We start from the raw sequence: 27,752 nt of genomic DNA, 5'->3' as shown, positions 1-27,752 counted from the left end.
CAGTACAGCTTAGCCGAGTACAGCTTAGCCGAGTACAGCTCAGCCCAGTACAGCTCAGCCCAGTACAGCCCAGTATAGTTTTGCTCGAAAGTGTCAATCAGGCAAACTATTTTCTGTTATTCTTTAAGTACTGTAAATGCAGCTTCTATTCTAGACCTTCTAATGGACCTGGTTTAGGACTCACTATGAGTGTGTGATTATTGGATCCTATCTCCTCCACATCAAATAGCATAAGTGTATAAAGGCCTGTGAGACTTTTGCCTGCCACCCTGCCACCCTGCCTGCTACCCTGCCACCCTGTCACCCTGCCTGCCACCCTGCCTGCTACCCTGCTACCCTGTCACCCTGCCTGCCACCCTGCCTGTTACCCTGCCACCCTGTCACCCTGCCTGCCACCCTGCCTGCTACCCTGCTACCCTGCCACCCTGCCTGCTACCCTGCCACCCTGCCTGCTACCCTGCCACCCTGTCACCCTGCCTGCCACCCTGTCACCCTGCCTGCCACCCTGCCTGCTACCCTGCCACCCTGTCACCCTGCCTGCCACCCTGCCACCCTGCCTGCTACCCTGCCACCCTGTCACCCTGCCTGCTACCCTGCCACCCTGTCACCCTGCCTGCCACCCTGCCTGCCACCCTGTCACCCTGCCTGCCACCCTGCCGGTTAACACCGGCTTAGGAGATCTTATACGTTTTGTTCTGAGGTAATAGCGGTCAGTTAACATGACCTTTATGGATAATGAAGCCGTTATGTTTTGTTCTGAGGTAATAGCAGTCCGTTAACATCACCTTTATGGATAATGAAGCCGTTATGTTTTGTTCTGAGGTAATAGCAGTCCGTTAACATGACCTTTATGGATAATGAAGCCGTTATGTTTTGTTCTGAGGTAATAGCAGTCCGTTAACATGACCTTTATGGATAATGAAGCCGTTATGTTTTGTTCTGAGGTAATAGCAGTCCGTTAACATGACCTTTATGGATAATGAAGCCGTTATGTTTTGTTCTGAGGTAATAGCAGTCCGTTAACATGACCTTTATGGATAATGAAGCCGTTATGTTTTGTTCTGATGTAATAGCAGTCCGTTAACATGACCTTTATGGATAATGAAGCCGTTATGTTTTGTTCTGATGTAATAGCAGTCCGTTAACATGACCTTTATGGATAATGAAGCCGTTATGTTTTGTTCTGAGGTAATAGCAGTCCGTTAACATGACCTTTATGGATAATGAAGTTTTGTGTTTTTTTGTTATTAACATTTTTTGTTATTACCCAAAAAGTGACATTAGCCGATGAAGATTATCTCATAGAACAAAATGTATAAGCCTGTTTTTACCAGGGACCTTATTTCCAGCGTTCATCCCAAAACCCCATTCATTTTTCTCATAGGCTTTGTCCAATGAACCATGGCGGAGTTAGTGCCTACAAAAACACACCATTACTATTTCTCTCACAGTGACAGTGCTGACAGTGTTTCAGTACTGTATTGAATTGACAGTTTGTTGAGTGTTTCAGTACTGTATTGAATTGACAGTTTGTTGACAGTGTTTCAGTACTGTATTGAATTGACAGTTTGTTGACAGTGTTTCAGTACTGTATTGAATTGACAGTTTGTTGACAGTGTTTCAGTACTGTATTGAATTGACAGTTTGTTGACAGTGTTTCAGTACTGTATTGAATTGACAGTTTGTTGACAGTGTTTCAGTACTGTATTGAATTGACAGTTTGTTGACAGTGTTTCAGTACTGTATTGAATTGACAGTTTGTTGACAGTGTTTCAGTACTGTATTGAATTGACAGTTTGTTGACAGTGTTTCAGTACTGTATTGAATTGACAGTTTGTTGACAGTGTTTCAGTACTGTATTGAATTGACAGTTTGTTGACAGTGTTTCAGTACTCTATTGAATTGACAGTTTGTTGACAGTGTTTCAGTACTCTATTGAATTGACAGTTTGTTGACAGTGTTTCAGTACTGTATTGAATTGACAGTTTGTTGAGTGTTTCAGTACTGTATTGAATTCACAGTTTGTTGAGTGTTTCAGTACTGTATTGAATTGACAGTTTGTTGAGTGTTTCAGTACTGTATTGAATTGACAGTTTGTTGACAGTGTTTCAGTACTGTATTGAATTGACAGTTTGTTGAGTGTTTCAGTACTGTATTGAATTGACAGTTTGTTGACAGTGTTTCAGTACTCTATTGAATTGACAGTTCGTTGACAGAGTTTCAGGTTGGTGATATTGTCAGCAGGCTGCATTTTAAAGAAATACAAATTATTTCACCTATATTTAAACTAGGTAGGCAAATTGAAAACAAGTTCTCATTTACAACTGCGACCTGGCCAAGATAAAGAAAAGCAGTTCGACACACAACGACACAGAGTTACACATGGAGTAAAACAAACATACAGTCAATAATACAGTAGAAAAATACGTCTATATACAATGTGAGCAAATGAGGTGAGATAAGGGAGGTAAAGGCAATAGAAAGGCCATGGTGGCGAAGTAAATACAATATAGCAAGTAAAACACTGGAATGGTAGATTTGCAGTAGATGAATGGCAAAGTAGAAATAATGGGGTGCAAATTTGTGTTTAAATAAATAAATGCAATAGGGGGAGAGGTAGTTGTTTGGGCTATTTATAGATGGACTTTGTACAGGTGCAGTGATCTGTGAGCTGCTCTGACAGCTGGTGCTTAAAGCTAGTGAGGGAGATAAGTGTTTCCAGTTTCAGAGATTTTTGTAGTTCGTTCCAGTCATTCTCCAGCAGAGAAATGGAAGGAGAGGCGGCCAAAAGAGGAATTGGCTTTGGGGGTGACCAGAGAGATATACCTGCTGGAGCGCATGCTACGGGTGGGTGCTGCTATGGTGACCAGCGAGCTGAGATAAGGGGGGACTTTACCTAGCAGGGTCTTGTAGATGACCTGGAGCCTGTGGGTTTGGCGACGAGTATGAAGCGAGGGCCAGCCAACGAGAGCGTACAGGTCGCATTGGTGGGTAGTATATGGGGCTTTGGTGACAAAACGGATTGCACTGTGATAGACTACATCCAATTTATTGAGTAGGGTATTGGAGGCTATTTTGTAAATGACATCGCCGAAGTCGAGGATCGGTAGGATGGTCAGTTTTATGAGGGTATATTTGGCAGCATGAGTGAAGGATGCTTTGTTGCGAAATAGGAAGCCAATTCTAGATTTAACTTTGGATTGGAGATGTTTGATGTGAGTCTGGAAAGAGAGTTTATAGTCTAACCAGACACCTAGGTATTTGTAGTTGTCCACGTATTCTAAGTCAGAACCGTCCAGAGTAGTGATGCTGGACGGGCGGGCAGGTGCAGGCAGCGATCGGTTGAAGAGCATGCATTTATTTTTTTTTTGTATTTAAGAGCAGTTGGAGGCCACGGAAGGAGGTTGTTAACGCAGTGTTCAAAGAAGGACCAGAAGTATACAGAATGGTGTCATCTGCGTAGAGGTGGATCAGAGACTCACCAGCAGCAAGAGCGACATCATTGATGTATACAGAGAAGAGAGTCGGCCCAAGAATTGAACCCTGTGGCACCCCCATAGAGACTGACACACTGAACTCTATCAGAGAAGTAGTTGGTGAACCAGGCGAGGCAATCATTTGAGAAACCAAGGCTGTTGAGTCTGCCGATGAGGGTGTGATGATTGACAGAGTCGAAATGCATACCTGACTTACCTCCTCTTTGACACCTGTATGCTATTCTCTGCTCGGCAGACAGCAAGGCTGTATGGCACCTCCATTCATTCTCAATGCAATGTCAAAAACTGCCACATAAATCTCTGTGTCAGGGAGGAATTCCTCCCCATCCCGAGGTGATGAATGGAAGAGCTAATTCAAAGGGAGTGACGGGTTTGCCAGCAGATGGAGAACATGGCAACCTGCTTAATGAATGACATGAAAGCCGATAGCTGGCTGGAGACATGTCAAACTAATCAGCCGCTGTTTCGGAAGCACATTGACAGGTAACTGTAGCTGACTGAGGTGTAACAGTTGCCATGTTGTTAGTACTGCGTAGGCTCACTGTACCATAGTAGACTCATTCACGTAGCCTACTATATTGGATGTTATTGATAGTCTGTCCTGATCACTTACCGTAACAGTGTTTCCATGTTCTGGTCTTGGTTCTGGTCTGGTTCTGGTTCTAGTCCTGGTTCTGGTCCTGGTTCTTGTCCTTTTTCTAGTCCTAATCCTGGTTCTAGTCCTGGTTCTAGTCATGGTTCTGGTCCTGGTTTTGGTTCTGGTTCTGGTTATAGTCTTGTTTCTGGGTCTAGTCCTGGTTCTAGTTCTGGTTCTGGTCTGGTCCTGGTTCTGGTTATAGTCCTGGTTCTGGTCCTGTTTCTTGTCCTTTTTCTAGCCCTAGTCTTGGTTCTAGTCCTGGTTCTAGTCATGGTCCTGGTTTTGGTTCTGGTTCTAGTCTTGGTTCTGGTTCTAGTCCTGGTTCTAGTCCTGGTTCTAGTCATGGTCCTGGTTTTGGTTATAGTTCTGGTTCTAGTCTTGGTTCTGGTTCTAGTCCTGGTTTTGGTTCTGGTCCTAGTACTGGTTCTAGTCCTGGTTCTGGTCCTGGTTCTGGTTCTGAGGACCCAAAGGGCTTCACTTTTATTTTTTATTTTTTTCCTAGCACTAACGCTAACTGCGGCAGATCCAGGCTCATGCCTCATGCATGGGATTCCATTTGGGCTTCAGACATACATGACTGTGGATCCTTGGGCAGATGAAGTACAGTCCACTTATAGAGGGTATCTAGGGGCTATTACCTCCGATTAGGGCCAAGCAAATGGGATTGTGGCTCGGAGTTGATTAAACACAACGAATGTGATGATTCAATCCGGTTTGCCCATTTAGTGTTGTGTTTGAGTTAGTGTTCGTCATGTTATAACGGCACAGGGTAAGTGATAGGCAGTTTGGGAGCTGTTCCCTTGACGTGCCCTGGGGACAGAGAAGAGAGAACACTCATTGCGTTACATTGGATGTCCTGTAACGAGCATAGACAACTGTTCTAGAATACTTTACATGAGGTTGTTCTGCCTGTGTTGTAACAATGTCGCCTAATTACTACGGTAATAACATTGTTGTGACACAGTATTTGGTTAATTGCTCCTAGTGATGAAGTTTGGGCAGTACTTGTTTTTAACACAAGTGGAATGAAGTCCCTTTAACTAAAACGTTTAAATATTCAGCCGTTTTATATGCAGTTAAAAGACAATCACTAACGAGCTATGTAACAATATTGTTTTATATATATTTATAAACTATGCGGTTCGAGCCCTGAATGCTGATTGGCTGACAGTCATGGTATATCAGAGCATATACCACAGGTATGACAAAACATTCATTTTTACAGCTCTAATTATGTTGGTAGCCAGTTTATAATAGCAATAAGGCACCTCTGAGGTTTGTGGTATATGGCCAATATACAACGGCTTAGGGCTGTGTCTAGGCACTCAGCAATGTGTCGTGCCTAAGAACAACCCTTAGCCGTGGTATATTGGTTGTATACCACACCCCCTCGTGCCTTATTGCTTTGATATGTGTTACATTTTGGTATAAGTACAGCGTTACTACACAAGTTCGAGAGCATCGTAATGTAAAGTGTTACCCAAAATGACATGCAGTCATACCACATAAGAGCCTGATCAAGCTGGCCAGTCGTATTGATGTAGGGTTTAATTGAACCTCTGTTCTCCTGTGCAGCTCTGTCAACACATGCCACAGACTAGTGTCCTTTCTTCTTGGGTTGGAGTGTTCCTTATGTTCCCACTCACTGACACGTTTAGTTCCCATTTAATCGTAGTAAGTGTTTGGCTGGGGCCACAGGGGAACCCTCTGGAGCGCTCCCCACAGCGACCCGGGGAATTAGTGATTGGATGAGAGCCTCACTCCCTGCTGGAGGCACTGAACACAGTAAACAGTCACATAGGAAACAGCCCTGTGTCCAAATGAGTCCAAATCACAGACACAGGCTAAAAGCCTGATAAGTGTCTACTTGGACAAAGAGGAGTCCTGTTTTGTTGGCCACTTGAGATATTTAATGTGGGGGTATATAGTTGATGTGGATGTGTGCCTCTCACTCAGCCCAGTCTGTTGTTTTCAGGAGTCCCGCCTGCGGTGTGACTTACTGACCTGACTTGTGATTTCTCTCTTTCTCCCTTTGCTTCTCCCACTCTCTCCCCCTCTCTCGCTCTCTCTCCCTCTATCCCCTTCTCTCACTTTTTCTCGCTCCTCTTGCTCTCTCTCTGCATTCTCGCTCTCTCCGCGCTCTCGCTCTTTCTCCCCCCTCACTCTCCTCCTTCCTCCCTCCCTCCTTCCCTCCTGCAGGTGTGAGCTTGCTGGTGCCAGCGGGTGCTGTTCCTCAGGGTCGGGTGTATGAGATGTACGTGACGGTGCACAGGAAGGACAGCATGAGGTGAGCTCCATTAGCACAGTAGCAGCACCAGGGCCTTCCTGTCAGCCTATTCTGTCAGCCTGCCTGCCTTCCTGTCAGCCCGTTCTGTCAGCCTGCCTGCCTTCCTGTCAGCCTATTCTGTCAGCCTGCCTGCCTTCCTGTCAGCCTGTTCTGTCAGCCTGCCTGCCTTCCTGTCAGCCTGTTCCGTCAGCCTTCCTGCCTGGCTGTTCTGTCAGCCTGCCTGCCTTCCTGCCTGCCTTCCTGTCAGCCTGCCTGCCTTCCTGTCAGCCTGTTCTGTCAGCCTTCCTGCCTTCCTGTCAGCCTTCCTGTCTTCCTGTCAGCCTATTCTGTCAGCCTGCCTGTCAGCCTATTCTGTCAGCCTGCCTGTCTTCCTGTCAGTCTATTCTGTCAGCCTGCCTGTCTTCCTGTCAGCCTGTTCTGTCAGCCTGCCTGTCTTCCTGTCAGCCTGTTCTGTCAGCCTTCCTGCCTTCCTGTCAGCCTGCCTGTCTTCCTGTCAGCCTATTCTGTCAGCCTGCCTGCCTTCCTGTCAGCCTGTTCTGTCAGCCTGCCTCCCTGCCTGCCTGCCTTCCTGTCAGCCTGTTCTGTCAGCCTGCCTCCCTGCCTGTCCTTGTGTTCTACTCTCCCGTCTTCAACCAATAAGCAGCTCAATACCAGCTAAATCCTTGTATTCTTACCCACCGCCAATGATACCAGTCCCAGTATTACCCAGATAAAAGACAGATTTTCAGTACCAATCATATTTGAGACATTTTGTCCACTGCTCAAGAGAAATTTAATAGAAAAAGTGCTGTGTGTAGACAGTGCATTCGGAAAGTATTCAGACCCCTTGACTTTTTCCACATTTTGTTACATTACTGCCTTATTCTAAAATGTATTAAATGACATATTTGTCTCATCAATCTACACCCCATAATGACAAACAGAAAAACAGTTTTGTAGAAATGTTTGCAAATGTATTAAAAATAAATAACAGATTCCTTATTTGCAGAAATATTCAGACCCTTTGCTATGAGACTTGACATTGAGCTTCGGTGCATCCTAGAGATGTTTCTACAACTTGATTGGTGCCCACCTGTGGTAAATTCAATAGATTGGACATGATTTGGAAAAACACACAACTGTCTACAGGAAGTCACCTTTCAACATGTTCACCTTTTGTTGCCTTACAGCCTGAAACGAAAACACATCAAATCAGACTTTATTTACAGACAGTAACCCACAATATCCAAGTGAAAAGAAGAGAAAGAAAAAAAACTCTGAAAATTAACTACAATTAAAACAGTAAAATAGCCTATTTGGATAAGTGAACACCCTCCCGAGTTAATCATTGGTGGAACCACCTTTAATTACAGCCACGAGTCACTTTGAATACATCTCTACTAACTTTGCACACCTGGACTGTGCAATATTTGCCCATTCTTCCGAGCAGAATTGTTGAATCTCAGTCAAATTGCATGGCGACTGCTCATGGACTGCACTCTTCCAGTCATTCCACAGATTGTTGATGGGATTTACGTCGGGGCCACTCAAGGACAAGAATCTGTCGCTATTTTGCACTTTCCATTTCCACTTCTATCCTATCCAGTCCCTGCCGAAGAGAAACACCCCACAACAGGGCTCTGCCACCGCCATGCTTTACTGTAGGCATGGTGTTCTTTGGATGGAAAAATATATTGGATTTTTGCCAGAAATATCGTTTTACGTTCAGGACAAAAAAGTCGATTTTGGTCTCATCTGACCACAGCACCTTTTGCCACTTGGCCTCTGATTCGACAATGTGATTTTTGGCAAAGCTTCAAACCAGACTTGATAGTGGCTTTTTTTTAGGAGTGTTTTTTTTTCTTGCCACATAGAGGCCAGATTTTTGGAACACTTGTGATACTGTGGTCACATGCACACATTGACCAGTCTTTGCCTCCTTCAATGTCGCCATTGGCTTCTTGGTAGCCTCATGCCTCCTTGCCCGGTGAAGGTTCACCTTCCAACAGGACAATGACCCTAAGCACACAGCCAAGACAAAGCAGGAGTGGCTTCGGGACCAGTCTCTGAATGCCCTGGAGTGGCCCAGCCAGCCCGGACTTGAACCCGGTCAAACATCTCTAGAGAGACCTGAAAATAGCTGTGCAGCAACGCTCCCTGTCCAATCTGACAGAGCTTGAGAGGATTTGCAGAGAAGAATAGGAGAACCTCCCCAAATAGAGGTGTGCCAAGCTTGTAGCGTCATACCCAAGAAGACTTGAGGCTGTAATCGCTGCCAAATGTGCTTAAGAAAATTACAGAGTAAATAGTTATGTTAATGTTGTATTTCCATTTTCTGTTTGTTTTTTGCTTTGTCATTATGGGGTAATGTGTGTAGATGAGGGGAAAAAACAATTTAATCCATTTCAGAATAAGTTTGTAACGTAACAAAATGAGGAAAAAGTCAAGGGGTCTGAATACCTTCCGAATGGACTGTAATTCAGTAACCAAAGGAAATTCACACATCTGCAAACATCAGTTGAGGTTCTGTAAAAACAAAAAGTTTACTACAGTGACAATAGATTTTGTCCTGAAAGGAGCATTTAAAAATGTCTCTCTCTCTCCTTCTCTCCTTCTCTCCTTCTCTCGCTCTCTAGGCCACCGGTAGAGGATGTTCAGACAGTGCTGAGCCCCGTGGTGAGCTGTGGTCCCCCAGGGGCCCTCCTGACCCGCCCAGTCATCCTCACCATTCATCACTGTGCCGAGGCCGACGGAGACGACTGGCAGATCCAGTTGAAGAACCAGCTGAATCAGGGCCAATGGGAGGTGAGAACGGTAGCTGTAATGGTCAGGCTTATTTATAAACCCACAGGTCATGTTCTCCCCCTGCTCAGACGTATGCCAGCTTTTACAATACGCTTCTGCTAACCACATGTATCAGCAACCTGGGGCCTGACTGCACAGTCGGCGACATCGCACGCGACCATTGGTTGACGCATGCAACGTCTGAGCAGGGGATCACGACCTATAGCTGAGAGGGTGGGACTGTCACTGTAGTGAGTCATTGAAGAATACAACTGAAATATTCACACTTGCAAAAGCCTGAAAAAAATGTTTTTGTCATGAAGCTTTGCCAGGTTAAATATACCGTATGTGTGTATACTGTGCCTGCTGTTGACAAGGAAGTCATAGTGTTGAATTGTATACAGAAGATATAGTCTGGGGGAACAGACATGGCTCCTGGGAAGGAGGAACTACAGAGGTCCCCCATAACAATATCCACATAAAGACAGGTTGTGTAGTAGCATCCTCTTCCATACAGGCTCTGGTCAGAGGTAGGGGACTATACAAGGTGTGTCCCAAATAGCATCCCCTTCCATACAGGCTCTGGTCAGAGGTAGGGGACTATACAAGGTGTGTCCCAAATAGCATCCCCTTCCATACAGGCTCTGGTCAGAGGTAGGGGACTATACAAGGTGTGTCCCAAATAGCATCCCCTTCCATACAGGCTCTGGTCAGAGGTAGGGGACTATACAAGGTGTGTCCCAAATAGCATCCCCTTCCATACAGGCTCCGGTCAGAGGTAGGAGACTATACAGGCTCTGGTCAGAGGTAGGGCACTATACAGGCTCTGGTCAGAGGTAGGGGACTATACAGGCTCTGGTCAGAGGTAGGGCACTATACAGGCTCTGGTCAGAGGTAGGGGACTATACAGGCTCTGGTCAGAGGTAGGGGACTATACAGGCTCTGGTCAGAGGTAGGGGACTATACAGGCTCTGGTCAGAGGTAGGGGACTATACAGGCTCTGGTCAGAGGTAGGGGACTATACAGGCTCTGGTCAGAGGTAGGGGACTATACAGGCTCTGGTCAGAGGTAGGGGACTATACAGGCTCTGGTCAGAGGTAGGGGACTATACAGGCTCTGGTCAGAGGTAGGAGACTATACAGGCTCTGGTCAGAGGTAGGGGACTATACAGGCTCTGGTCAGAGGTAGGGGACTATACAGGCTCTGGTCAGAGGTAGGGCACTATACAGGCTCTGGTCAGAGGTAGGGGACTATACAGGCTCTGGTCAGAGGTAGGGGACTATACAGGCTCTGGTCAGAGGTAGGGGACTATACAGGCTCTGGTCAGAGGTAGGGGACTATACAGGCTCTGGTCAGAGGTAGGAGACTATACAGGCTCTGGTCAGAGGTAGGAGACTATACAGGCTCTGGTCAGAGGTAGGGGACTATACAGGCTCTGGTCAGAGGTAGGGGACTATACAGGCTCTGGTCAGAGGTAGGGGACTATACAGGCTCTGGTCAGAGGTAGGGGACTATACAGGCTCTGGTCAGAGGTAGGGGACTATACAGGCTCTGGTCAGAGGTAGGAGACTATACAGGCTCTGGTCAGAGGTAGGGGACTATACAGGCTCTGGTCAGAGGTAGGGGACTATACAGGCTCTGGTCAGAGGTAGGGGACTATACAGGCTCTGGTCAGAGGTAGGGGACTATACAGGCTCTGGTCAGAGATAGGGGACTATACAGGCTCTGGTCAGAGGTAGGAGACTATACAGGCTCAGGTCAGAGGTAGGGGACTATACAGGCTCTGGTCAGAGGTAGGGGACTATACAGGCTCTGGTCAGAGGTAGGGGACTATACAGGCTCTGGTCAGAGGTAGGGGACTATACAGGCTCTGGTCAGAGGTAGGGGACTATACAGGCTCTGGTCAGAGGTAGGGGACTATACAGGCTCTGGTCAGAGGTAGGGGACTATACAGGCTCTGGTCAGAGGTAGGAGACTATACAGGCTCTGGTCAGAGGTAGGGGACTATACAGGCTCTGGTCAGAGGTAGGGGACTATACAGGCTCTGGTCAGAGGTAGGGGACTATACAGGCTCTGGTCAGAGGTAGGAGACTATACAGGCTCAGGTCAGAGGTAGGGGACTATACAGGCTCTGGTCAGAGGTAGGGGACTATACAGGCTCTGGTCAGAGGTAGGGGACTATACAGGCTCTGGTCAGAGGTAGGGGACTATACAGGCTCTGGTCAGAGGTAGGGGACTATACAGGCTCTGGTCAGAGGTAGGAGACTATACAGGCTCTGGTCAGAGGTAGGGGACTATACAGGCTCTGGTCAGAGGTAGGGGACTATACAGGCTCTGGTCAGAGGTAGGGGACTATACAGGCTCTGGTCAGAGGTAGAAGACTATACAGGCTCTGGTCAGAGGTAGGGGACTATACAGGCTCTGGTCAGAGGTAGGAGACTATACAGGCTCTGGTCAGAGGTAGGGGACTATACAGGCTCTGGTCAGAGGTAGGAGACTATACAGGCTCTGGTCAGAGGTAGGGGACTATACAGGCTCTGGTCAGAGGTAGGGGACTATACAGGCTCTGGTCAGAGGTAGGGGACTATACAGGCTCTGGTCAGAGGTAGGGGACTATACAGGCTCTGGTCAGAGGTAGGGGACTATACAGGCTCTGGTCAGAGGTAGGGGACTATACAGGCTCTGGTCAGAGGTAGGGGACTATACAGGCTCTGGTCAGAGGTAGGGGACTATACAGGCTCTGGTCAGAGGTAGGAGACTATACAGGCTCTGGTCAGAGGTAGGGGACTATACAGGCTCTGGTCAGAGGTAGGAGACTATACAGGCTCTGGTCAGAGGTAGGAGACTATACAGGCTCTGGTCAGAGGTAGGGGACTATACAGGCTCTGGTCAGAGGTAGGGGACTATGCAGGGTACCATTTGGGATGCAGACACGTGCTTGTAGAATGGGATAAGTGCAGTGATGGCAGGGGGAGAAGACAGACTGGGCCACGCTTGGCAGGGCTCTGTAAACACAGCACCCAAACTCAATTAGACCAGCAGGATGGTTGAAAAACTGTTAGCACAAGGAATTTGCTCCAGTTCCACCCCTCTGTTTCATCCCTCTGTTCCATCCCTCCCTCCATCTGTTCCATCCTTCTCTTTCTCCCTCTGTTACATCTCTCCATACCTCCCTCCCTCCCTCCGTTTCATCCCTCCCTTCCTCCGTTCCATCCCTTCCTCTGTTCCATTTCTCCCTCTGTTCCATTTTTCCCTCTGTTCCATCCATCCCTCCCTCCCTCCCTCTGACCGCTCTCTCCCTCCCTCCCTCTGTTCCACCTCTCCCTCCCTCCCCATTCCCTCCCTCCCTCCCTTCCCTTCCCTTCCCATCCTCCCTCTGTTCCATCCCTTCCTCCCTCTGTTCCATCCCTTCCTGCCTCCGTTCCCTCCCTCCCTCTGTTCCGTTCCCTAACTATGTTCCATCCCTCCCTTTGTTCCATCCATCACTCCCTTCTCTCCCTCCCTCCCTCCCTCTGTTCCATCCCTCCCTCCCTCTGTTCCATCCCTTCCTCCCTCCCTCTGTTCCATCCCTTCCTCCCTCTGTTCCATCCCTTCCTCCCTCCCTCTGTTCCATCCCTTCCTCCCTCCCTCTGTTCCATCCCTTCCTCCCTCTGTTCCATCCCTTCCTCCTTCCCTCTGTTCCATCCCTTCCTCCCTCCCTCTGTTCCATCCCTTCCTCCCTCCCTCTGTTCCATCCCTTCCTCCCTCCCTCTGTTCCATCCCTTCCTCCCTCTGTTCCATCCCTTCCTCCTTCCCTCTGTTCCATCCCTTCCTCCCTCCCTCTGTTCCATCCCTTCCTCCCTCCCTCTGTTCCATCCCTTCCTCCCTCCCTCTGTTCCATCCATCACTCCCTTCTCTCCCTCCCTCCCTCCCTCCGTTCCATCCCTTCCTCCCTCTGTTCCATCCCTTCCTCCCTCCCTCTGTTCCATCCCTTCCTCCCTCCCTCTGTTCCATCCCTTCCTCCTTCCCTCTGTTCCATCCCTTCCTCCCTCCCTCTGTTCCATCCCTTCCTCCCTCCCTCTGTTCCATCCCTTCCTCCCTCCCTCTGTTCCATCCCTTCCTCCCTCCGTTCCCTCCCTATGTTCCATCCCTCCCTCTGTTCCATCCATCCTTCCCTCCCTTCCCTCCCTCCTTTATCTCCCTCCTTTCTCTCCAATCCCTCCCTCTGTTCCATCCATCCCCTCCTTCCCTTCCCTCCCTCCCTCCTTTCTCTCCATCCCTCCCTCCCTCCCTCCCTCCTTTCTCTCCATCCCTCCCTCCCTGTTCCATCCCTTCCCCCCTCCATTCCCTCCCTCCCTCCGTTCCATCCCTTCCTCCCTCCCTCTGTTCCATCCCTTCCTCCCTCTCTCTGTTCCATCCCTTCCTCCCTCCCCCTGTTCCATCCCTTCCTCCTTCCCTCTGTTCCATCCCTTCCTCCCTCCCTCTGTTCCATCCCTTCCTCCCTCCCTCTGTTCCATCCCTTCCTCCCTCCCTCTGTTCCATCCCTTCCTCCCTCCCTCTGTTCCATCCCTTCCTCCTTCCCTCTGTTCCATCCCTTCCTCCCTCCCTCTGTTCCATCCCTTCCTCCCTCCCTCTGTTCCATCCCTTCCTCCCTCCCTCTGTTCCATCCATTCCCTCCCTCCCTCCGTTCCATCCCTTCCTCCCTCTCTCTGTTCCATCCCTTCCCCCCTCCATTCCCTCCCTCCCTCTGTTCCATCCCTTCCTCCCTCCGTTCCCTCCCTATGTTCCATCCCTCCCTCTGTTCCATCCATCCTTCCCTCCCTCCTTTATCTCCCTCCTTTCTCTCCATCCCTCCCTCTGTTCCATCCATCCCCTCCTTCCCTTCCCTCCCTCCATCCTTTCTCTCCATCCCTCCCTCCCTCCCTCCTTTCTCTCCCTCCCTCCCTCCCTCCCTCTGTTCCATCCATCCCTCCCTCTGTTCCATCCATCCCTCCCTTTGTTCCCTCCCTCCTTTTTCTCCATCCCTCCCACCTCCCTCCCTCCTTTTTCTCCATCCCTCCCTCCCTCCATCTGTTCCATCCATCCCTCCCTCTGTTCCATCCATCCCTCCCTTTGTTCCCTCCCTCCCTCCCCCCCTCCTTTCTCTCCATCCCTCCCTCCTTTCTCTCCATCCATCCCTCCCCCCCCCCCCCTCCCTCCCTCCCTCCCTCCCTCCCTCCCTCCCTCCCTCCCTCCCTCCCTCCCTCCCTCCATCCCTTTGTTCCATCCCTCCCTCCCTCCTTTCTCTCCATCCCTCCCTCCTTTCTCTCCATCCCTCCCTCCCTCCCTCCCTTTCTCTCCATCCCTCCCTCCCTCCTTTCTCTCCATCCCTCCCTCTTTCTCTCCATCCCTCCCTCCTTCCCTCCCTCTCTCACAGCGTGAGCAGTCTACCTCTGAGGAGTGGTGTGTGTGTGATAAAGGCCTACCTGGTCCTGTATTCGTGGTGTGTTGGTACTGTTTGTGATAAGACTGTCTGCAGGCGTCACTGTTGTTATCGCACAGAAACACAATGTCTGCCCACAATTATGCATGCAGTGTGTGTGTGGGTGGGTGTGTGCTTAGGTTTATTGAGCCACAGATCAGAATGCAATCCATGGAGTTGGACGAAGCCATAGAGTTGAACACAGCCATAGAGTGGAACACAGCCTGTCAGCTATATTCTGGGAAAAATCACAGCTGTGGTTAGAAGCAATAACCGATTCAAACAATATTGGTTTTCTACAAACTCGTATTGATACGGCTCATCAAAAGGCACATAACTCCAGATAAGGTGTGATTTGGAGCTCAATAGTGATTTCAGAACAAGGACCTGAGTTGATCTATAATAATGTGTCCTCTTCCAGACCAGACTATACCATTCTTCAAAAGATGACGGGGGTGGTGGAAAGGAGCAACAACTCCGATACAAAAGTCAAATGAAAAAAGACAACTTGAGGGCTCGATTCAATCCGTATCGCAGAAGATCTGCGGTGTAGCTCAATTGAAAAGTAAAGAGACTATTCAGGATCGATGGAAAGATGAAAGGAGCAAAATTAGAGAGAGATCATTGATGAAAACCTGCTCCAGAGCGATCAAGACCTCAGACTGGGACGAAGGTTCACCCCCAGGACAGGACGCTAGTCTATCTCCTGTTTCTGTAGCGAGGCAGACAGCTTGATGTACCAGTATACCTCCTGGACAGGACGCTAGTCTATGTCCTGTTTCTGTAGTGAGACAGACAGCTTGATGTACCAGTACACCTCCTGGACAGGACACTAGTCTATCTCCTGTTTCTGTAGTGAGGCAGACAGCTTGATGTACCAGTACACCTCCTGGACAGGACGCTAGTCTATCTCCTGTTTCTGTAGTGAGACAGACAGCTTGATGTACCAGTACACCTCCTGGACAGGACGCTAGTCTATCTCCTGTTTCTGTAGTGAGGCAGACAGCTTGATGTACCAGTACACCTCCTGGACAGGACGCTAGTCTATCTCCTGTTTCTGTAGTGAGGCAGACAGCTTGATGTACCAGTACACCTCCTGGACATGACACTAGTTTATCTCCTGTTTCTGTAGTGAGACAGACAGCTTGATGTACCAGTACACCTCCTGGACAGGACCCTAGTCTATCTCCTGTTTCTGTAGTGAGACAGACAGCTTGATGTACCAGTACACCTCATGGACAGGACACTAGTCTATCTCCTGTTTCTGTAGTGAGGCAGACAGCTTGATGTACCAGTACACCTCCTGGACAGGACACTAGTTTATCGATGGACCTTTATGCTTAATTTTTTACTACACGTTTTAATACCACATCAGTACCACGAGAAGCCGTTAAAATCTGTACATATCCATGCTTCAACCCATTTGTTAATTGTCGTCTAAATGGAAGTGAACAGTCATCCAGCCTTCAATGCAGTACTGTACCCCACCCTTTGCCTTGCTATTCTCTCATTATATGACTGGTGCCTTCTCTGATGTCCTATTGTAGAGGCTAAAGACCAGCTTTAATGTTGCTGTTGTACTGTTTAACGGCCAAGCTTACTGCAAAGGCTTTTAATTCCTGTTGTTTCTCCCCTCATAACAGCAGGAAAATGAATGCTTGTGTGTGGCTGGTGTACTGTTTAACGGCCAAGCTTACTGCAAAGGCTTTTAATTCCTGTTGTTTCTCCCCTCATAACAGCAGGAAAATGAATGCTTGTGTGTGGCTGGTGTACTGTTTAACGGCCAAGCTTACTGCAAAGGCTTTTAATTCCTGTTGTTTCTCCCCTCATAACAGCAGGAAAATGAATGCTTGTGTGTGGCTGGTGTACTGTTTAACGGCCAAGCTTACTGCAAAGGCTTTTAATTCCTGTTTTTTCTCCCCTCATAACAGCAGGAAAATGAATGCTTGTGTGTGGCTGGTGTACTGTTTAACGGCCAAGCTTACTGCAAAGGCTTTTAATTCCTGTTGTTTCTCCCCTCATAACAGCAGGAAAATGAATGCTTGTGTGTGGCTGGTGTACTGTTTAACGGCCAAGCTTACTGCAAAGGCTTTTAATTCCTGTTGTTTCTCCCCTCATAACAGCAGGAAAATGAATGCTTGTGTGTGGCTGGTGTACTGTTTAACGGCCAAGCTTACTGCAAAGGCTTTTAATTCCTGTTGTTTCTCCCCTCATAACAGCAGGAAAATGAATGCTTGTGTGTGGCTGGTGTACTGTTTAACGGCCAAGCTTACTGCAAAGGCTTTTAATTCCTGTTGTTTCTCCCCTCATAACAGCAGGAAAATGAATGCTTGTGTGTGGCTGGTGTACTGTTTAACGGCCAAGCTTACTGCAAAGGCTTTTAATTCCTGTTTTTTCTCCCCTCATAACAGCAGGAAAATGAATGCTTGTGTGTGGCTGGTGTACTGTTTAACGGCCAAGCTTACTGCAAAGGCTTTTAATTCCTGTTGTTTCTCCCCTCATAACAGCAGGAAAATGAATGCTTGTGTGTGGCTGGTGTACTGTTTAACGGCCAAGCTTACTGCAAAGGCTTTTAATTCCTGTTGTTTCTCCCCTCATAACAGCAGGAAAATGAATGCTTGTGTGTGGCTGGTGTACTGTTTAACGGCCAAGCTTACTGCAAAGGCTTTTAATTCCTGTTGTTTCTCCCCTCATAACAGCAGGAAAATGAATGCTTGTGTGTGGCTGGTGTACTGTTTAACGGCCAAGCTTACTGCAAAGGCTTTTAATTCCTGTTGTTTCTCCCCTCATAACAGCAGGAAAATGAATGCTTGTGTGTGGCTGGTGTACTGTTTAACGGCCAAGCTTACTGCAAAGGCTTTTAATTCCTGTTGTTTCTCCCCTCATAACAGCAGGAAAATGAATGCTTGTGTGTGGCTGGTGTACTGTTTAACGGCCAAGCTTACTGCAAAGGCTTTTAATTCCTGTTGTTTCTCCCCTCATAACAGCAGGAAAATGAATGCTTGTGTGTGGCTGGTGTACTGTTTAACGGCCAAGCTTACTGCAAAGGCTTTTAATTCCTGTTGTTTCTCCCCTCATAACAGCAGGAAAATGAATGCTTGTGTGTGGCTGGTGTACTGTTTAACGGCCAAGCTTACTGCAAAGGCTTTTAATTCCTGTTGTTTCTCCCCTCATAACAGCAGGAAAATGAATGCTTGTGTGTGGCTGGTGTACTGTTTAACGGCCAAGCTTACTGCAAAGGCTTTTAATTCCTGTTTTTTCTCCCCTCATAACAGCAGGAAAATGAATGCTTGTGTGTGGCTGGTGTACTGTTTAACGGCCAAGCTTACTGCAAAGGCTTTTAATTCCTGTTGTTTCTCCCCTCATAACAGCAGGAAAATGAATGCTTGTGTGTGGCTGGTGTACTGTTTAACGGCCAAGCTTACTGCAAAGGCTTTTAATTCCTGTTGTTTCTCCCCTCATAACAGCAGGAAAATGAATGCTTGTGTGTGGCTGGTGTACTGTTTAACGGCCAAGCTTACTGCAAAGGCTTTTAATTCCTGTTGTTTCTCCCCTCATAACAGCAGGAAAATGAATGCTTGTGTGTGGCTGGTGTACTGTTTAACGGCCAAGCTTACTGCAAAGGCTTTTAATTCCTGTTGTTTCTCCCCTCATAACAGCAGGAAAATGAATGCTTGTGTGTGGCTGGTGTACTGTAGGCATCAGGATAAGGATTCTAGATAAAATAAGGTAGAGGATCACAGTGGGTAAACAGAGTTATGGAACAAGAAAGAGGAGACTTAGAGGAGAGGTCAGACTTGGCCAGTGTGTGCTGTTTGTGTACACACACACACACACACACACACAATGCTGTATGGACAAGGGTTTCTCTGAAGAGTTGAAATTCTATCAGGGGAATGAAATATGCCCAGTCTCTCATCATACAATAACCGTGTTTGTGTCCCAAACAGGACGTGGTAGTGGTCGGGGAGGAGAACTTCACCACACCCTGCTACATCCAGATGGATGAGGAGGCATGTCATCTACTGACAGAGACCCTGGGGACCTACTGCCTGGTGGGCCAGTCCGTCAGCAAGGCTGCCGCCAAGCGCCTCAAACTGGCCATCTTCGGCCCTGTGTCAAGCACCACACTGGAGTACCACATTAGAGTCTACTGTCTGGATGACACCCAGGACGCACTCAAGGTAAGGGGGGGGGGGGCAGCATTAAGATAGCCTCACTGACTCCTTGGGACTCCTAATATGGACACCGTACACACCGCACACCAATGAAGTCCTACTTTCTCCCGCGTACCTGTGCCCCTCACTCGTTCACTCACACTAACTCACTCGTTCACTTTTTAATTTCAGCAATGCTCTTTCCCACAAATGTTTCAACATTTCAAGGGAGGATAGTTTGAAAACAAAATGTTAGGTTGGTGTTTCTAATGACATGTCAAAGTAACTTTAATCGGTCTTGCTTTCAAAGGGAATTTTGTAGTTGGTGTGTTGGAAGATGAGGCGACGGAGTCGATTGATATTCCTATACTACAGTAGTTGTTGAAGATGGAGGAGGCGACGGAGTCGATTGATATTCCTATACTACAGTAGTTGTTGAAGATGGAGGAGGCGACGGAGTCGATTGATATTCCTTTACTGCAGTAGTTGTTGAAGGAGGCGGAGTCGATTGATATTCCTTTACTGCAGTAGTTGTTGAAGATGGAGGAGGCGACGGAGTCGATTGATATTCCTATACTACAGTAGTTGTTGAAGATGGAGGAGGCGGCGGAGTCGATTGATATTCCTATATTGCAGTAGTTGTTGAAGGAGGCGGAGTCGATTGATATTCCTATACTACAGTAGTTGTTGAAGATGGAGGAGGCGACGGAGTCGATTGATATTCCTATATTGCAGTAGTTGTTGAAGGAGGCGGAGTCGATTGATATTCCTATACTACAGTAGTTGTTGAAGATGGAGGAGGCGACGGAGTCGATTGATATTCCTATATTGCAGTAGTTGTTGAAGGAGGCGGAGTCGATTGATATTCCTTTACTGCAGTAGTTGTTGAAGGAGGAGGAGTCGATTGATATTCTTATACTATAGTAGTTGTTGAAGATGGAGGAGGCGACGGAGTCGATTGATATTCCTTTACTGCAGTAGTTGTTGAAGGAGGCGGAGTCAATTGATATTCCTATACTACAGAAGTTGTTGAAGATGGAGGAGGCGACGGAGTCGATTGATATTCCTATATTGCAGTAGTTGTTGAAGGAGGCGGAGTCGATTGATATTCCTTTACTGCAGTAGTTGTTGAAGGAGGAGGAGTCGATTGATATTCTTATACTATAGTAGTTGTTGAAGATGGAGGAGGCGACGGAGTCGATTGATATTCCTATATTGCAGTAGTTGTTGAAGGAGGCGGAGTCGATTGATATTCCTATACTACAGTAGTTGTTGAAGATGGAGGAGGCGACGGAGTCGATTGATATTCCTATATTGCAGTAGTTGTTGAAGGAGGCGGAGTCGATTGATATTCCTTTACTGCAGTAGTTGTTGAAGGAGGAGGAGTCGATTGATATTCTTATACTACAGAAGTTGTTGAAGATGGAGGAGGCGACGGAGTCGATTGATATTCCTTTACTGCAGTAGTTGTTGAAGGAGGCAGAGTCAATTGATATTCCTATACTACAGAAGTTGTTGAAGATGGAGGAGGCGACGGAGTCGATTGATATTCCTATATTGCAGTAGTTGTTGAAGGAGGCGGAGTCGATTGATATTCCTTTACTGCAGTAGTTGTTGAAGGAGGAGGAGTCGATTGATATTCTTATACTATAGTAGTTGTTGAAGATGGAGGAGGCGACGGAGTCGATTGATATTCCTATATTGCAGTAGTTGTTGAAGGAGGCGGAGTCGATTGATATTCCTATACTACAGTAGTTGTTGAAGATGGAGGAGGCGACGGAGTCGATTGATATTCCTATATTGCAGTAGTTGTTGAAGGAGGCGGAGTCGATTGATATTCCTTTACTGCAGTAGTTGTTGAAGGAGGAGGAGTCGATTGATATTCTTATACTATAGTAGTTGTTGAAGATGGAGGAGGCGACGGAGTCGATTGATATTCCTTTACTGCAGTAGTTGTTGAAGATGGAGGAGGCGACGGAGTCGATTGATATTCCTATACTACAGTAGTTGTTGAAGATGGAGGAGGCGACGGAGTCGATTGATATTCCTTTACTGCAGTAGTTGTTGAAGATGGACGAGGCGGCGGAGTCGATTGATATTCCTTTACTGCAGTAGTTGTTGAAGGAGGCGGAGTCGATTGATATTCCTATACTACAGTAGTTGTTGAAGATGGAGGAGGCAACGGAGTCGATTGATATTCCTATACTGCAGTAGTTGTTGAAGATGGAGGAGGCGACGGAGTCGATTGATATTCCTATACTGCAGTAGTTGTTGAAGATGGAGGAGGCGACGGAGTCGATTGATATTCCTTTACTGCAGTAGTTGTTGAAGATGGAGGAGGCGACAGAGTCGATTGATATTCCTATACTACAGTAGTTGTTGAAGATGGAGGAGGCGACGGAGTCGATTGATATTCCTATACTACAGTAGTTGTTGAAGATGGAGGAGGCAGCGGAGTCGATTGATATTCCTTTACTGCAGTAGTTGTTGAAGGAGGCGGAGTCGATTGATATTCCTATACTACAGTAGTTGTTGAAGATGGAGGAGGCGACGGAGTCGATTGATATTCCTATACTACAGTAGTTGTTGAAGATGGAGGAGGCGACGGAGTCGATTGATATTCCTATACTACAGTAGTTGTTGAAGATGGAGGAGGCGACGGAGTCGATTGATATTCCTTTACTGCAGTAGTTGTTGAAGATGGAGGAGGCGATGGAGTCGATTGATATTCCTATACTACAGTAGTTGTTGAAGATGGAGGAGGCGGCGGAGTCGATTGATATTCCTTTACTGCAGTAGTTGTTGAAGATGGAGGAGGCGGCGGAGTCGATTGATATTCCTTTACTGCAGTAGTTGTTGAAGATGGGGGAGGCGGCGGAGTCGATTGATATTCCTTTACTGCAGTAGTTGTTGAAGGAGGCGGAGTCGATTGATATTCCTATACTACAGTAGTTGTTGAAGATGGAGGAGGCGACGGAGTCGATTGATATTCCTATACTACAGTAGTTGTTGAAGATGGAGGAGGCGACGGAGTCGATTGATATTCCTATACTACAGTATTTGTTGAAGATGGAGGAGGTGACGGAGTCGATTGTTATTCCTATGCTCCATTACTTGTTGAAGGAGGAGGTGGTGTCGATTGATATTCCTATACTATAGTAGTTGAAGGAGGAGGCGGAGTCGATTGATATTCTTATACTATAGTAGTTGAAGGAGGAGGCGGAGTCGATTGATATTCTTATACTATAGTAGTTGAAGGAGGAGGCAGAGTCGATTGATATTCTTATACTATAGTAGTTGTTGAAGGAGGCGGAGTCGATTGATATTCTTATACTATAGTAGTTGAAGGAGGGGGCGGAGTCGATTGATATTCTTATACTATAGTAGTTGAAGGAGGAGGCAGAGTCGATTGATATTCTTATACTATAGTAGTTGTTGAAGGAGGCGGAGTCGATTGATATTCTTATACTATAGTAGTTGAAGGAGGGGGCGGAGTCGATTGATATTCTTATACTATAGTAGTTGAAGGAGGAGGCGGAGTCGATTGATATTCTTATACTATAGTAGTTGAAGGAGGAGGCGGAGTCGATCGATATTCTTATACTATAGTAGTTGAAGGAGGAGGCGGAGTCGATTGATATACTTACATTGCAGTCGTTGTTGAAGGAGGAGTAGGAGGCAAGCAATGCAGGTGTAGAAGCACAGTGGCTAGGAAAAACTCCCTAGAAAGGCCAAAACCTATGAAGAAACCCTGAGAGGAACCAGGCTATAACGGGTGGCCAGTCCTCTTCTGGCTGTGCTGGGTGGAGATTATAACAGAACATGGCCAAGATGTTCAAATGTTCATAAATGACCAGCATGGTCAAATAATAATAATCACAGTAGTTGTCGAGGGTGCAGCAAGTCAGCACCTCGGGATGTCAGTATCTCTACCGCTCCTGCTGTATCTAGAGAGTTGAAAACAGCAGGTCTGGGACAGGTAGCATGTCCGGTGAACAGGTCAGGGTTCCATAGCCGCAGGCAGAACAGTTGAAACTGGAGCAGCAGCATGGCCAGGTGGACTGGGGACAGCAAGGAGTCATAATGCCAGGTAGTCCTGAGGCATGGTCCTAGGGTTCAGGTCCTCCGAGAGAGTGAAAGAGAGAATTAGAGAGAACATACTTAAATTCACACAGGACACCGGATAAGACAGGAGAAGTACTCCAGATATAACAAACTGACCCTAGCCCCCCGACACATAAACTACTGCAGCATAAATACTGGAGGCTGAGACAGGAGGGGTCAGGAGAAACTGTGGCCCCATCTGATGATACACCCGGACAGGGCCAAACAGGCAGGATATAACCCCACCCACTAGAGGGATATCTTCAGCCACCAACTTACCATCCTGAGACAAGGCCGAGTACAGCCCACAAAGATCTCCGCCACGGCACAACCCAAGGGGGGGCGCCAACCCAGACAGGAAGATCACAACAGTGACTCAACCAACTCAAGTGACGCACCCCTCCTAGGGACGGCATGAAAGAGCACCAGTAAGCCAGTGACTCAGCCCCTGTAATAGGGTTAGAGGCAGAGAATCCCAGTGGAGAGAGGGGAACCGGCCAGGCGGAGACAGCAAGGGCGATTCGTTGCTCCAGAGCCTTTCCGTTCACCTTCACACTCCTGGGCCAGACTACACTCAATCATATAACCCACTGAAGAGATGAGTCTTCAGTAAAGACTTAAAGGTTAAGACCGAGTCTGCGTCTCTCACATGGGTAGGCAGACCGTCCCATAAAAATGGAGCTCTATAGGAGAAAGCCCTGGAGTCCATTGATATACTTACGTTACAGTCATTGTTGAAATGCAGAGTCGATTGATATTATTTTACTGCAGTAGTTGTGGAAGGAGAAGGAGGAGGCGGAGTCGATTGATATTCTTACATTGCAGTAGTTGTTGAAGGAGGAGGAGTCGATTGAATAAACAGTAGTTGTTGAAGGAGGAGGAGGAAGCAGAGTCTATTGATATTCTTACATTGCAGTAGTTGTTGAAGGAGGAGGCGGAGTCGATTGGTATTCTTATACTGTAGTAGTTGTTGAAGGAGGAGGGAGAGGCGGAGTCAATTGATATTCTTATACTGTAGTAATTGTTGGAGGAGGAGGAGGCGGAGTCGATTGATAATCTTATACTGCAGTAGTTGTGGAAGGAGGAGGCGGAGTCGATTGATATTCCTATACTGCAGTAGTTGTGGAAGGAGAAGGCGGAGTCGATTGATAATCTTATACTGCAGTAGTTGTGGAAGGAGAAGGCGGAGTCGATTGATAATCTTATACTGCAGTAGTTGTGGAAGGAGAAGGCGGAGTCGATTGATAATCTTATACTGCAGTAGTTGTGGAAGGAGAAGGCGGAGTCGATTGATAATCTTATACTGCAGTAGTTGTGGAAGGAGAAGGCGGAGTCGATTGATAATCTTATACTGCAGTAGTTGTGGAAGGAGAAGGCGGAGTCGATTGATATTCCTATACTGCAGTAGTTGTGGAAGGAGAAGGCGGAGTCGATTGATAATCTTATACCGCAGTAGTTGTGGAAGGAGAAGGCGGAGTCGATTGATAATCTTATACTGCAGTAGTTGTGGAAGGAGAAGGCGGAGTCGATTGATAATCTTATACTGCAGTAGTTGTGGAAGGAGAAGGCGGAGTCGATTGATATTCCTATACTGCAGTAGTTGTTGATCGAGAAGGCGGAGTCGATTGATATTATTTTACTGCAGTTTTTGTTGAAGGAGAAGGAGGAGGAAGAGTTGATTTATATTGCAGTAGTTGTTGGAGGAGGAGTCGATTGATATTCCTATACTGCAGTACTTGTTGAAGGGTGAGGAAGCGGCGGAGTCGATTGGTATTCTTGTACTGCAGTAGTTGTTGAAAGAGGGTGATTAGGAGTCAATTGGTGTTCTGATACTGCAGTAGTTGTTGAAGGAGGGTGATTAGGAGTCAATTGGTGTTCTGATACTGCAGTAGATGTTGAAGGAGGGTGATTAGGAGTCAATTGGTGTTCTGATACTGCAGTAGATGTTGAAGGAGGGTGATTAGGAGTCAATTGGTGTTCTGATACTGCAGTAGTTGTTGAAGGAGGGTGATTAGGAGTCAATTGGTGTTCTGATACTGCAGTAGATGTTGAAGGAGGGTGATTAGGAGTCAATTGGTGTTCTGATACTGCAGTAGTTGTTGAAAGAGGGTGATTAGGAGTCAATTGGTGTTCTGATACTGCAGTAGTTGTTGAAGGAGGGTGATTAGGAGTCAATTGGTGTTCTGATACTGCAGTAGTTGTTGAAGGATGGTGATTAGGAGTCAATTGGTGTTCTGATACTGCAGTAGTTGTTGAAGGAGGGTGATTAGGAGTCAATTGGTGTTCTGATACTGCAGTAGTTGTTGAAGGATGAGAAAGAGGCGGAGTCAATTGGTGTTCTGATACTGCAGTAGTTGTTGAAGGATGAGAAAGAGGCGGAGTCAATTGGTGTTCTGATACTGCAGTAGTTGTTGAAGGAGGGTGATTAGGAGTCAATTGGTGTTCTGATACTGCAGTAGTTGTTGAAGGAGGATGATTAGGAGTCAATTGGTGTTCTGATACACCAGGTGTTCTTTTACACCAGACTAGTTAATATAGACAATGAATGTGTTTCAAATTACTCTCTATTTCCTATATTTTTTATCCAGATCTCTATAGGCCCTAGTCAAAAGTAGTACACTATATTGGGAATAAGGTGCCATTTGGAACGGGCCCTATAAAACCAAAATGTAAACGTTTGTGAGAAAAGTAACTAGCACAAATACTGTATAACAGCCTCTAACCTCTGACCATTACAATAACAGCAGAGGTTACAATTATTATTATTTATTTTGTATTTTTTGGGGGGGGGGCTGCTATGATATTTATGCCTCTGCTTTCTCATTCAACATTATTCATGATTCGTTCAGGATTTTCTGTAATCATGGCAGCATCCACATTAATATAGAAGTGTTTAGAAACATACTGTTTTCTTATTTACAACAAAAGTGACTCCAAAATGACACCACGTTATTACAATAATTTCTATTGGGCACAAAATAATCTGAAACACAACCAAAGCAATCAACATATGCATCCAACAATTTTGTAGAGTCACTATCTTGATGTAGTCATTGGTGTTAGGAATATGGGACCAAATACTAACCTTTTTGTTACTCTCGTTGTCGGATGATAAATGACCGGACCAAAGTGCAGCGTGGTAGGCGTACATTCTCTCTTTATTTGAAAACGTAACACCTGGAAAGAAGAAAGAACACAAACCGACCGTGAAGCTAGTCGTGCATAAAGCAACAAACAAAGACAAGATACCACAAAACCCAAAAGGAAACTGACAACTTATATCTGATTCCCAATCATAGACAACGATAGACATCTGCCTCTGATTGGGAATCAAACACACCAACATAGAAACAGAAAACCTAGAATGCCCACCCTAATCTCACCCTGACCAAATAGAGAAATAAAAGGCTCAATAAGGTCAGGCCGTGACAGTACCCCCCCCAAAGGTGCGGACTCCGGCCGCAAAACCTGACTCCATAGGGGAGGGTCCAGGTGGGCATCTATCCTCTGTGGCGGCTCCGGTTCGGGACGTAGCCCCCGCACCGCACGCTGATCCCTCTGCTTCCGTGGGACCGGACCCCGGATTGTCACCGGAGACTCCGGACCGTGAATCGCCGCCGGAGGAACCGGACCTTGGATCATCACCGGAGGCTCCGGACTGCAGACCGCCGCTGGAGGCTCCGTACTGGAGACCGTTGCTGGAGGTTCCGGACCGGGGACCGTTGCTGGAGGCTCCGTACCAGGGACCGTGTCATGGATCATCGCTGCAGGCTACATGCCATGGATCATCGCTGCAGGCTCCGGACCATGGATCATCACTGGAGGTTTCGTGCCATGGATCATCACTGGAGGCTTTGTGCCATGGATCATCACTGGAGGCTTCGTGCCATGGATCATCACTGGAGGCTTCAGGCCTTGGATCATCACTGGAGGCTTTGTACGTGGAGCCGGAACAGGTCGAACCGGACTGAGGAGACGTACTGGAAGCCTGGTACGTGGAGCTGCCACAACGTGTCCTGGCTGGATACCCACTTTAGCTCAGTGAGTGTGGAGAGCTGGCACAGGACGTACTGGGCAATGAAGGCGCACTGGAGGCATAGTGCGTAGAGCCGGCGCAGGATATACTGGGCTGTGGATGCGCACTGGAGGTCTGGAGCGTAGAGCTGGCACAACGCGTCCTGGCTGAATACCCCCTGTAGCCCGGCAAGTGCGGGTAGCTGCAACAAGCTGCACTGGGTTGTGCTGGTGAACTGAGTATATCCTGGGCCGAGGAGGCGCACCGGAGACCAGAAGCGCTGAGCCGGCACAATCTGTCCTGGCTGAACCGGAAAACGTGGCACTTGAACCGTGACCAACTCCTCATTCTATTTACAGGGAGTTGGTTCTCGTTCACCCCTTAGTTCCGCTCGTTCCACTTTTCAACCCGTGTGCCCCCCAAAAATGTTTTTGAGGCTGCCTCTCTTGCTTCCTTCCTTGCCGTGACTCCTGGTATTGCCGCCGTTCCTCCCTCGCTGCTTCCGCCTGTTTCCACATGCCCTGCCATTACCTCCTCCCATGTCCATGATGTCCTCCACTTCGGGGCACGCTGCTTGGTCCGTTGGTGGTGGGATCTTCTGTTACACTATCTGATTCCCAATCAGAGACAACGATAGACAGCTGCCTCCGATTGGGAATCAAACACACCAACATAGTGTGACAAACCTCTTCAAGGTTAGGAGCGTTTGTCACAAACTAAGTGGTAAACTGTCACCAAATCACCCTAGAATGAGAGTTCTTTCGAACAGGACAGTACCTGTGTGTTTGTTTCTCCGTCCTGGTCCACCCAGGCCGTAGGCGAGGTCAAGGATAGCAGTGTTCGGTACACGAA

The 27,752-nt window shown here is 47.4% G+C and overlaps 1 protein-coding gene across 3 annotated transcripts in view; it reads left to right on the top strand.

The window, feature by feature from the left end:
* Positions 1 to 27,752, top strand: part of unc5ca (unc-5 netrin receptor Ca) — a 335,052-nt gene that overhangs the window by 290,863 nt on the left and 16,437 nt on the right. For all 3 annotated transcript variants that reach the window (XM_064937639.1, XM_064937554.1, XM_064937718.1), the window contains 3 exons: positions 6,334 to 6,421; positions 9,037 to 9,205; positions 18,575 to 18,808. In XM_064937639.1, the coding sequence (XP_064793711.1) occupies positions 6,334 to 6,421; positions 9,037 to 9,205; positions 18,575 to 18,808 (491 nt within the window). The remainder of the gene's footprint in view (positions 1 to 6,333; positions 6,422 to 9,036; positions 9,206 to 18,574; positions 18,809 to 27,752) is intronic.

The sequence above is a fragment of the Oncorhynchus masou genome, chromosome 1 (assembly GCF_036934945.1).
Source record: "Oncorhynchus masou masou isolate Uvic2021 chromosome 1, UVic_Omas_1.1, whole genome shotgun sequence".
Taxonomy (NCBI): Eukaryota; Metazoa; Chordata; class Actinopteri; order Salmoniformes; family Salmonidae; genus Oncorhynchus; species Oncorhynchus masou.
Note: the sequence above shows the minus strand (reverse complement) of the source record. Positions and strands in the feature narration are given on the sequence as shown.